The 12,320-nt window shown below is 42.9% G+C and overlaps 1 protein-coding gene across 1 annotated transcript; it reads left to right on the top strand.

Annotated features, from left to right (window-relative positions):
• Positions 1–9,342: 9,342 nt before the first annotated feature.
• Positions 9,343–9,942, top strand: LOC112579681 (ubiquitin-40S ribosomal protein S27a-like). Its single transcript, XM_044929004.1, has one exon. The coding sequence runs from the start codon at positions 9,358–9,360 to the stop codon at positions 9,901–9,903; it is 546 nt and encodes a 181-aa protein (XP_044784939.1). The 5' UTR covers positions 9,343–9,357; the 3' UTR covers positions 9,904–9,942.
• Positions 9,943–12,320: the final 2,378 nt, after the last annotated feature.

Raw genomic sequence — 12,320 nt, 5'->3', positions numbered from 1 at the left:
TTAACCAAAGCAGTAATCAAAGTTGAGTTCAAAATCACATGGTCAGGCAAAGCCCTTTGTTTTTAAGACTAGTATCATAAGTAGCATTGATGTCTTGTGGGATGCTGGGCTCTGAGGATAGAGACACCCACTTCACCTTCCTTGTTCTTCAGAACACTGCACATACTTGCCACCAACTCTGTTGGGTGCAAACTGACTAAGCCCCACATCCTAGTGTGGAAAATAGAGGAATCACAAATAGGGGAAAACAGGTGTGGGAATTCTACTTAATTCTTTTTAAATTTATTTTTAATTGAAGGATAAATGCTTTACAGTATTGTGTTGGTTTCTGCCAAACCCAATTCAAGCCCTACTGTTAGATGTAATTTTCTAATCCCTGTGCTGCTGTGTTTATGTCTTAAAAGTGGCTGTCATAAACCAAGAAATAACATAAGGCAAACTTCTCCAAGAGTAACAACTAAACAAGGTTAGCAGCAAGATCTTTACGAACTCCAGGTAAAGTAGGCAAAGTTGGGTATTGATGGCTCTGGACTAAAAACTAGTTGGTAGTATGTGGAGCATTTGATGTATCAAAGCATCTCTAGGTTTTCTTTTAATTACATGAAGTATTTACATATGATTTTGCCTTCAAGCCAGCAGTTTACTGTAAATATTAAACAGGACTATGTGTTCATGGGAAATAGATGGGAAAACAGTGGAAACAGTGTCAGACTATATTTTTGGGCTCCAGAATCACTGCAGGTGGTGACTGCAGCCATGAAATTAAAAGACACTCCTTGGAAGGAAAGTTATGACCAACCTAGATAGCATATTCAGAAGCAAAGACATTACTTTGCCAAGAAAGGTCCATCTAGTCAAGGCTATGGTTTTTCCAGTGGTCATGTATGGATGTGAGAGTTGGACTGTGAAGAAAGCTGAACGCCGAAGAATTGATGCTTTTGAACTGTGGTGTTGGAGAAGACTCTTGAGAGTCCCTTGGACTGCAAGGAGATCCAACCAGTCCTTTCTAAAGGAGATCAGTCCTGGCTGTTCATTGAAAGGACTGATGCTAAAGCTGAAACCCCAAGGCCACCTGATGAGAAGAGTTAACTCAATGGAAAAGACTCTGATGCTGGGAGGGATTGGGGGCAGGAGGAGAAGCGGACAACAGAGGATGAGATGGCTGGATGGCATCACCATCTCCTTGGACATGGGTTTGGGTGAATTCCAGGAGTTGGTAATGGACAGGGAGGCCTGGCGTGCTGCAATTCATGGGGTTGCAAAAAGGAGGACACGACTGAGCGACTGAACTGAACTGAATGTGTTTGGAGGTATTTTAATTCCTTCAAAATGTAAAAAAACCACCTGCAGTCTTTTTGACTGGGCAGAAAGTTCAAATTTGGCTTTCAGAAACAGTCCTGCTACTTGTGGCCATGTGGTTTGGGAGGTCCAATCTCATGAATCTTATGAAAAGTTACTGTGAGCATCACATGAGTTTCTTAGTATGTGGCAGTCATGCAGGGCTTCTCTGATGGCTCAGATGGTAAAGAATCCACCTGCTATGCAGGACACCTGGTTTCCATCCCTGGGTCATGAAGATCCCCTGGAGAAGGGCATGGCAACCCACTCTAGTGTTCTTGCCTAGAGAATCTCCATGGACACAGGAGCCTAGTGGTCTACAGTCTATGGGGTTGCAGAGTCAGACAACTGAGCAACTAAGCAGTTAAGTCATGCAGAGAAAACCCTAAGTCTCTCCAAATCACTATGTGTTATTGAGACACTTTGCACACGGACATCGCATCATGCTGCAAATATCATCCCGTAGTCTTGTTAGGTCCTGGTTGTGGGTTCTTACTCCATAGAAGATGTTATGTACTCTAATTTGCCTTGTAGTTTCCTTGAGATACTCCCAGATGTTACTCTTTTCTGTTACAAATATTTCCCCCAATTTATTCTCTGCCTTTTGATTTGTGTTTATGGTATTTTTGCTATAGAAGCTTTAAGATACTGTCTCTGACGTTTTCCCCTAATGATCATTTTCTTTTTTAAGTGGATTAGTCTGTTTAAATATTTTTTTTTTCTGTTTCTCCCTTCTGTTACAGTATCATCTGTCTTCATCTGTCTTCCTGACTTAGACATTTATCCTTTCTTTTCAAAGGTTCCCATATGCTTTTTCTTTGTAGTATCTATTTTGACAGAGTTGGAATCAGCATATGGATATAACTCCAGATCTACCCATATATGAGCTCCTAGGATTTCAAGGTTTCCTTCAACAACTGTTCTCTTTATTTAAAAATCATCTTTTTTTCAAGTGATAGATATTGATCTTATTTTTTAGCTGAGGTTATCCATATATCTGGTTTTAAAAGTCATATACCATTTTATTGGACTTCACTATAAGCAGCCCCTTCCACTTTGCAGTATAATGCCTAGGACAACCCCTTTCAGTTTTCCTGACATGTAATGTGCCATCTGATTTCTAAACATTATTTTTAAAAATTGAGGTGAAACTGACATATCATAAAATACATCCTTTAAAAGTGAACAGTTGTGTGGCACCTAGTACATTCTGCAACCACCACCCTTACCTAGTTCCAAAACATTTTCATCACCCCAAAATAAAACACTATACTCAAAAAGCACTCTTTATTCTTGCCCTGCAGCTCCTGGCAACCACCAGTCTGCTCTCTGTTCGTAAGGGTTTACCTATTCTGGTTATTTCCTATAAATGGAATCATACAATGTATGACCTTTAATGTCTAGTTTTCACTTAGTATGGTATTTTGGGAGCTCATTCACATTGTAGCATGTTACCTAGGTTATTTATTTTATGGCTGAATAATATCCCACTGGATAATAAGGTATGTATATACCATAATTTGTTTATGTGTTCATCAGATGATGGATATTTGGATTGCTTCCACTTTTTGGCTATTTCAAAAAGTACTGTTATGAACATTCATATACATGTACTTGTTTTCAATTCTTTTGGATATATATGGAATTGCTGTAACATTTTTCTTTTTTTTTGGTGTTAGTTGCGGCATGTGGGATCTAGCTCCTGGTGAGGGATTGACCCTCCCTTGCCACATTGGAAGTGCAGAGCACTAGCCACTGGACCACTAGGGAAGTCCCAGTAACATACTGTGATTTCTTTTCCTTTTTTCTTGGCCATGCCACACTGCTTGTGGGATTTCAGTTCCCTGACAAGGGACTGAACCTAGACCTCAACAGCAAAAGCCTGGAATCCTAATCACCAGGCCACTAGGGAACTCTATTATGATTTCTTGATTTTTAGTTTATACCTCTTCATCTGGAATTCTCACAATTAGATAGTGTTTTATATAATATGTATAATTTATACTTAGAATGTTAGTAATTACCTTGTTCTTCCATCTGCTTAGCATTCTGTGTTCCTGTCTCTAATTCATCCCCAGATGTTGAACCATAGTTTAAATTTCAGTATGTTCAATCAGATTTGTTTTTGTGTTTTGATGGTATCCTTTCCAGGACACTCATCCTCTAGCTCCAGCTAGATTATTCGTGAGACCTATAGTTCTGGAGTCTCCTTTGCTGTCAGTAGGAGATTCTTTCTGCTTCCGGTGTCAAGAGTGCCCAGTTCCACATCATGTATGTTCCTCTTTTCTCGGTTTACTCCTTTTTGGTGAAACATCCTCTGGTAGCTCTTGAAGAAGGCCCAATCCTTGGACCTCATTTCTTTGTTTATGCCAACTCCAAGGAAATTCCATCTAGTCTGTGGCTTTAAAAGCTTTCATTGATGTTGTTTAGTCACTGAGTTTTGTCCAGCTATTGTGACCCCATGGACTGTAGCCTGCCATGGGAATCCATGGGATTTCCCAGGCAAGAATACCGGAGTGGGGTGTCAGTTTTTTCTCCAGGAGATCTTTCTGATCCAAGGATCAAACCTGTGTCTCCTGCATTGCAATGCAGAGCAGTGCTCAGTTGTGTTCGACTCTTTGTGACCATGTGGACAGCAGCCCGTGTTGCAGGTGGGTTCTTTACCACTGAGCCACAAAGGGAGCCCATCTTTGCTGTTACTTCACTAAAATTTCTACTTCCAGCACAGACCTTCTCTGAAATCAGTCTTAGATATGCAACCACCAATTCAGCATCCCTAGACCATCCCCATGGAAAAGAAATGCAAAAAAGCAAAATGGCTGTCTGGGGAAGCCTTACAAATGGCTGTGAAAAGAAGAGAAGTGAAAAGCAAAGGAGAAAAGGAAAGATATAAACATCTGAATGCAGAGTTCCAAAGAATAGCAAGAAGAGATAAGAAAGCCTTCTTCAGCGATCAATGCAAAGAAATAGAGGAAAACAACAGAATGGGAAAGACTAGAGATCTCTTCAAGAAAATCAGAGATACCAAAGGAACATTTCATGCAAAGATGGGCTCAATACAGGACAGAAATGGTATGGACCTAACAGAAGTAGAAGATATTAAGAAGAGATGGCAAGAATACACAGAAGAACTGTACAAAAAAGATCTTCACAACCCAGATAATCACGATGATGTGATCACTCACCTAGAGCCAGACATCCTGGAATGTGAAGTCAAGTGGGCCTTAGAAAGCATCACTACAAACAAAGCTAGTGGAGGTGATGGAATTCCAGTTGAGCTATTCCAAATCCTGAAAGATGATGCTGTGAAAGTGCTGCACTCAATATGCCAGCAAATTTGGAAAACAGCAGTGGCCCCAGGACTGGAAAAGGTCAGTTTTCATTCCAATCCCAAAGAAAGGCAATGCCAAAGAATGCTCGAACTACCACACAATTGCACTCATCTCACACGCTAGTAAAGTAATGCTCACAATTCTCCAAGCCAGGCTTCAGCAATACGTGAACCGTGAACTTCCTGATGTTCAAGCTGGTTTTAGAAAAGGCAGAGGAACCAGAGATCAAATTGCCAACATCTACTGGATCATGGAAAAAGCAAGAGAGTTCCAGAAAAACATCTATTTCTGCTTTATTGACTATGCCAAAGCCTTTGACTGTGTGGATCACAATAAACTGTGGAAAATTCTGAAAGAGATGGGAATACCAGACCACCGGATCTGCCTCTTGAGAAATCTGTATGCAGGTCAGGAACCAACAGTTAGAACCAAACATGGAACAACAGACTGGTTCCAAATAGGAAAAGGAGTGCGTAAGGCTGTATATTGTCACCCTGTTTATTTAACTTATATGCAGAGTACATCATGAGAAACGCTGGACTGGAAGAAACACAAGCTGGAATCAAGATGGCCGGGAGAAATATCAATAACCTCAGATATGCAGGTAACACCATCCTTATGGCAGAAAGTGAAGAGGAACTAAAAAGCCTCTTGATGAAAGTGAAAGTGGAGAGAAAAAGTTGGCTTAAAGCTCAACATTCAGAAAATGAAGATCATGGCATCTGGTCCCACTACTTCATGGGAAATAGATGGGGAAACAGTGGAAATAGTGTCAGACTTTATTTTGGGGGGCCTCCAAAATCACTGCAGATGGTGACTGCAGCCATGACATTAAAAGACGCTTACTCCTTGGAAGGAAAGTTATGACCAACCTAGATAGTATATTCAAAAGAAGAGACATTACTTTGCCAACAAAGGTCCATCTCGTCAAGGCTATGGTTTTTCCAGTGGTCATGTATGGATGTGAGAGTTGGACTGTGAAGAAGGCTGAGCGCCGAAGAATTGATTATTTTGAACTGTGGTGTTGGAGAAGACTCTTGAGAGTCCCTTGGACTGCAAGGAGATCCAACCAGTCCATTCTGAAGGAGATCAGTCCTGGGATTTCTTTGGAAGGAATGATGCTAAAGCTGAAACTCCAGTACTTTGGCCACCTCATGCGAAGAGCTGACTCATTGGAAAAGACTCTGATGCTGGGAGGGATTGGGGGCAAGAGGAGAAGGGGATGACAGAGGATGAGATGGCTGGATAGCATCACTGACTCAATGGACGTGAGTCTCAGTGAACTCCAGGAGTTGGTGATGGACAGGGAGGCCTGGCCTGCTGCGATTCATGGGGTTGCAGAGTCGGACACGACTGAGTGACTGATCTGATCTGATCTGAGTCAGATCTCTAATACACACCTGGCTTTATCCCAAACTGAACTCGATTTTTGCAACTCAAACCTACTCTCTTCTGAGATGTATCTATCTTAACAAATGGCAGCTTGATTCATCCTCAGACCAAATTCCTAAATCATCCTTGCCTTTTTTTCTCTTATACCACATACCCACTTGGTCACCAAATCCTCTTGGCTTGATCTTAATAATATATTCCCCAGTTTGATCACTTATAACCTCTGCTACAAACACCCAAATCTGAGTTACCTTCTCTAACCCTTACTATTGTGAAAGCCCTTTCCTAACTGTTCTCTTTACCACCTGTGACCCCCACCAAAGTCTTTACTATTGATACACCCAGCATGTAGAGTGGACTTTTCCCCACATACTCAAAAATCTCCACTGGTTTTCCATCTTCAGAATAAAATTTAAAGTTTCTTTATCTAGCTCTACAAGGGAGTGTTAGGATCCTGGCAGGAAAACAGGTGGATATCACACTCAAATTGTGGGATTTGGAGAGTGTGTATTGAAGAAACTCTTCCCGGAGGTGTGAGGGGTTTAGGGAAGCCACCAGGCTCGCTGCGTGCCGTTCCCTGGAGCTGGCAGCCCTGGAGAGGTATTAGGCACCCACCCCCCGAGCCCCCACTTCCAGCCTGAAGTGCACAGGGCAACTCCAAGCTGCTAAAGGTCATCTGACAGAAGTGGGGCTCTCAGTAAAGACGTCCACCCTCAGAGTTCTTGCAGGGGCCTCCCATTGGCCAAATCTCACAGGAAGCCAGAGGTCAAGGGAGCTTGTTGATTGGGCCATAAACAGCTTCCCAGGGAGCAGAGAAGAGTGGAGAGTGGGTGTGGGGGGACCAAAGGAAAGCAGCCAACACAAGGGGCGCCGTAAGCTGGCCTGTACGCGTCTCCTGCCACTCTTCCCAGTCACACAGGCCTCCTTTCACACTTGCCCAGGCCGCTGCCCTTGTTCATCTGCCTGGAGGGCTCTTCCGCCAGACATCAGCATGGCTTGCTCCCTTGTTGAGGTCTCTGTTTAACTGTAACCTCAACCAGAGAGGCCCTGTCTAAAAGAGCTCCCTGCTACCCCAGCACTCCACGCCCGAGTCCTGCTGTTCCCCAGAGTACTGATTACTACCTGATGTGGTGCGTGATATTTTCAGATTATGAGAAAGCCCCATTAGAGCAAGGACCTTGTTTGTTCACTGCTGTATCCCTAGAATTGAGAATAATGTCTGGCACATAGTAGGTTCTCAAACACTGGTTAAATGAATGTACGCAAGGGATGAAAAAAACTTTTGAGATCTTGGAAAAAGTTTTTCAGCTCTCATTGTTGAATGATGGTATTTGGGAATAGACTCTTAACTGGAAATAATTTTTCCTAAAAAGCTTTAGCACTGCTTATCGTTTTTAGCTAAAAACAAAAACTGTTTTTAAGTCAAATGTCATTCTTTTCCCCCATGCTTTTGTTATAACCTTTGCTGATACAGGCCATAAATAGCTTCCTAGGCTGCAGAGCAGAGTGGAGGGGGTGTGGGAGGACAGAAGGAAAGTAGCCAACACTTTCTTTTCTTGACCTGATTTTTTTTTTTTTAGGATCATCTCTTTATTGCTTAGTGTTCTGAGATTTGCAATAATGCCTTGGTTTAATCTTTTTTTACTTGTTCTGCACGGTACTCAGTGAGCTATTTGTTTCAAAATTTTCTTGCAGTTCTGGGAAATTTTCTTGAATTATTCCTTTAATATTTCTTCCACACTGTTTTCTATGTTCTCTTTCTAGAACTCATTATTTGCACATTAGATTTCTGGACTGATCCTCTAAATTTTTTATCTCTTACCAACTGTTGTCCATTGCTTTTCCTACTTTCTGAGAGGTTTCAACTTTATCTTTCAATCTTACAAAGTTTTTCCGTTTCTACCTTTATACTTTTAATTCCCCAGAGCCAGTGATACATTGGTAAATACTGTTACATGTATGTTGGGCTGTGTGTGTGTGTGTGTATATATATATGTATATATATATATATATAATATTACATTTATGTATGTTGGTAAATGTTTAACTCTCAGGGGTGTGGAGGGGAAAACCTGATCTATAGTGTTAACCAACTCTGGGATGTAAAATCTCCCACTATGGCTGATTCCAGGCTACCAGTGGGATATCAGCGTGGAGCTGGGAAACGTTGCTTAGTAGTATACCAACTATATATATTTTGCCTATATAAAAACAATAAACATAAATGACTTCAAGGCCATAGATGATAATAAAACAATATAAACTAATTGATGTAAACTAATTGGGAAGTGATAAGCTTTGAGTATTTCTTACGTTTGTTTGAATATAATTTATCTTTCAGTTTATATAATTTAATTTTTGATAATGCCCTGCACCTGTTTTGCAAAATTCCTCAAAAAGTAACAGTTGGTTCTTGTGAGCTCTTTTGAGCCAGATCCAGCTCACCACTGCTCAGAGCTCATCTTTGTTCCCTGAACTTTCTTTTTATAGAAGTTTCAGAGATACATCTTCTTATCTCTGAATACACTAATGATAATCTTAAACTTCTTGTCCCTGTATATTGTCTGCTTTCTCTGAGCTCATTTTTTGTTTATCTTTTATATTAGAGGTTTTCTTCAAATGTTTAGTGATCCTTGTAAGGATCTGAATTGTTGATGCCCACTATGCAATACAGCATATTGTTCAGTCACTAAGTTGTGTCTGACTCTCTTGTGACCCCATGGATTGCAGCATGCCAGGCTTCCCTGTCCTTCACTATTTCCTGGAGTTTGCTCAAACACCTGTGCATTGAGTCGGTCAGGCTATCCAACCATCTCATCCTCTGTCACCTCCTCCTTCTTCTGCCCTCAATCTGCCCCAGCATCAGGGTCTTTGCCAGTGAGTTATTGTATCCAAATGCAGTTACTCTTTTGACCACAAGGGGCGTGTGTGGTCATGCCACCCAGTTTATGAAATAAATATGACAGACACAGTTGAAACTCTCTGTGCAGCCCTGCCCAACCTTGCCCACCTCCTGCCCCTGGAGGAATCACTGTCTTGCTTCGGGGGTTTCTCGTTCTGAATCTACTGTTCACACGTCACAGCAACAGGTAGTAGTGCACGAAGCAGTGTGGCTGCAGGTGAGGCTGGGAACTGGGGCCAGCACCAGTTTAGAGCTGAAAGGCCACGCTTATCCTTAGTTTAAGAGAACACTAATTCTTACTCACAGGTGAGAAAATGAGAGGGAGGGAATTCATTCTCATGCTTTTAAATTATAAGTAGCTGCAGGTATAGGTAGGTAGTTTCGCCAGCACACATGCCCCTTGTGATCAAAAGAGTAACTGCATTCTCACCTTTCGGATCCGCCATCTGCGGTGGAACCGCCGCCAAGATGCAGATTTTCGTGAAGACCCTGACGGGGAAGACCATCACTCTTGAGGTCGAGCCCTCGGATACAACAGAAAATGTAAAGGCCAAGATCCAGGATAAGGAAGGAATTCCTCCTGACCAGCAAAGACTGATTTTTGCTGGCAAGCAACTGGAAGATGGACGTACTTTGTCTGACTACAACATTCAAAAGGAGTCCACTCTTCATCTAGTGTTGAGACTTCGTGGTGGTGCTAAGAAAAGGAAGAAAAAGTCTTACACCACTCCCAAGAAGAACAAGCATAAGAGAAAGAAGGTTAAATTGGCTGTTCTGAAATACTATAAGGTGGATGAGAATGGCAAAATCAGTCGCCTTCGCCGGGAGTGTCCCTCAGATGAATGTGGTGCTGGAGTTTTTATGGCCAGTCACTTTGACAGACATTATTGTGGCAAATGTTGTCTGACCTATTGTTTCAACAAACCAGAAGGCAAGTAATTGTATATTGGTTAATAAAGATATGAGCTAACATTTAAAAATAAATAAATAAAAATAAAAGCATTCTCAGATTTGTTGTTTGATTTTCACAACTTCCCAAAAAGTTTATTCTAGACTTCTTTGGAAGAAGGTTTGACATAAATTCATTTAGTTAAGAAAATTACCCCCATTTTAAAGATGAGGAAGTTGGGGCTCAAAAAAGGTAACTCAAACTAAGGCCCTTTGGATGTTTGGGGTCCTTATCACTACACCTCCACGCCTCTTATCCATTTTCTCATTTTTTTAAAAAGAGAAGTACAAATAATAAAGACCTGTGTTCTATATTTAAAAATTATTAACTAACATTTTTGCTAATTCCTAATATATGACAATATATCCATTAGAGAAATAAAAATTTTAAATCTCTAGAAGCCTGTGAATTTAAGTACTTTTTAATATTGTTTCTGTCTTTATTATTATTATTATTTTTGCCACACTGCGTGGTTTGCAGGATCTTGTTTCCCAACCAGGGATTGAACCTGTGCCTTCAGCAGTGAAAGTACAGATTCCTAACCCCACTGGACCACAGGGAATTCCCTCCCTCTCATTTTCTCACCTGTGAGTAAGAATTAGTGTTCTCTTAAACTAAGGATAAGCGTGGCCTTTCAGCTCTAAACTGGTGCTGGCCCCAGTTCCCAGCCTCACCTGCAGCCTCACTGCTTCGTGCACTATTACCTGCTGCTGTGTGTGTGAACAGTCGATTCAGAACGAGAAACCCCCGCAAGTTTATGAGGTCTAGAGTAACAAACACAGTTCATTCACTCCACAAACATTTATTGAGCATTTCTGTGACAAGCATTCTCCTAGGCAATGGTGAACAGCAATTTAGGGTCTTGATTCACCAATTCATTCAACACACATGTGCTATGCCAGATATTAATAAGGTGACTCACACCAGATCCTGCACCTTCAAAGACTTTTAGACTAGCGTGATACCTCAGGGCACATTAGTTACTATGGATGTAAACCTCGCAAGGTTGAAGTTAGTTTCAGAACAGAGGTACAGTGATAAAGAAAAATCAGAGAGTTTGGGAGGGCTTCACAGAGAAGATGGCAAATGAACTGGATCTCGAAGGAGCCGCTGAGAAAGTGGGGAGGGGTGCATTCGAGGCAAAGAGCCTCCTCTGCACAGGGAACAGCATGAGCAAAGCATGGAGGCGGGAGTGTATGCACTGTGAGGGTCCAGTGAGCATTCTGGTTTGGCTGATGAACTCAGTGGTAGGGAGAAAAAAAGGCTGGGAAAAGAGCTAGCCAAGCTGCTGGACTATTCTGTAGGAGACATGGAGGTATTTGCTGTTGGTGAGGCCAGGAAGGCAGGGGAGTGGTGGGATGCTCATACAGCCTGGATGGGTGCAAATAGGACTTGGAGAAACAGGAGCAGGTGGGAGATCACAGGACTGGAGTCCACACGACCTCCTGATTCATTTGGGCTGGGATCTCCTTCAGTTTCTGCTTGAACTCCTCCAAGGACGGGAAGCTCACCACTCAAAAGAAGTTTAGATGTTACTGCTGGGTAGAAGTTCCCCACGTGTCTACTGGGCCTCACATGGAGCTCCACTTCACAGGCCATGGTGCAGGGGAAGGAGAAACAAGAGGAGAAAGAACCTGGAAAGCACAAAGCGTGCTGTCACTCCAAGGCGACTCTCCTCCCTGCTGCTGAGTCAGCGTGCCTGCGGGGGAGCTGGGCTGGGGGAGCTCAGCAGGGAGAGGCTGCCTTGGGGCTCTGCTCTTCTCACTCAGGCCTGGCCAGCGGGCTGGAGGTTGGCACTTCTGGGTTGCCTCTGTGGTGTCCCAGTGGGATGCCACGATGCTGGGCCTGGAATTCAGGGAGGACAGAGAAACCGCCTAGTGCTGGATGTGTGGGATGCTCCTGTGTCACCTGGGTTCCTGCTCTGCCAGCCTCCGCTCTTCCAGTCTAGGGAAAGGGCACTTTGAACTGATTGGGATCCTCTCAGCCGGGGCCATCAGCTCCGGCCCTCACACCCTGCCAACACGGCTTTTGGCTCAAAGACTGGGACAAGACTGGTCCTCATGGAAGACTGATTGGGTATCCTACGCTCTCTCAGATAGAAAGCGCCCCCATCCCCCACTCCTGCATGTTCCCAATTGCCCTAAATCTCTCTAGCCAACCTGTTGCAGTGTCTGAAATCCCATAATCGGAGTAGCATATACATCTCCTAGGGCTTCCCAGGTGTCTCAGTAAAGAATTCCCCTGGCAATGTAGGAGATGCCAGAGACGTGGGTTCGATCCCTGGGTCAGAAAGATCCCCTAGAGAAGGAAATGGCAACCCACTCCAGTAATCTTGCCTGGAAAATTCCATCGACAGAAGAGCCTAGTGGACTACAGTCTGTGGGGTCACAAAAAGCCTGACATGACT

The sequence above is a fragment of the Bubalus bubalis genome, chromosome 16, assembly GCF_019923935.1.
Source record: "Bubalus bubalis isolate 160015118507 breed Murrah chromosome 16, NDDB_SH_1, whole genome shotgun sequence".
NCBI classification, from domain to species: domain Eukaryota; kingdom Metazoa; phylum Chordata; class Mammalia; order Artiodactyla; family Bovidae; genus Bubalus; species Bubalus bubalis.
The sequence above is the reverse complement of the archived record's forward strand: the minus strand, read 5'-3'. Positions and strand labels throughout refer to the sequence as shown.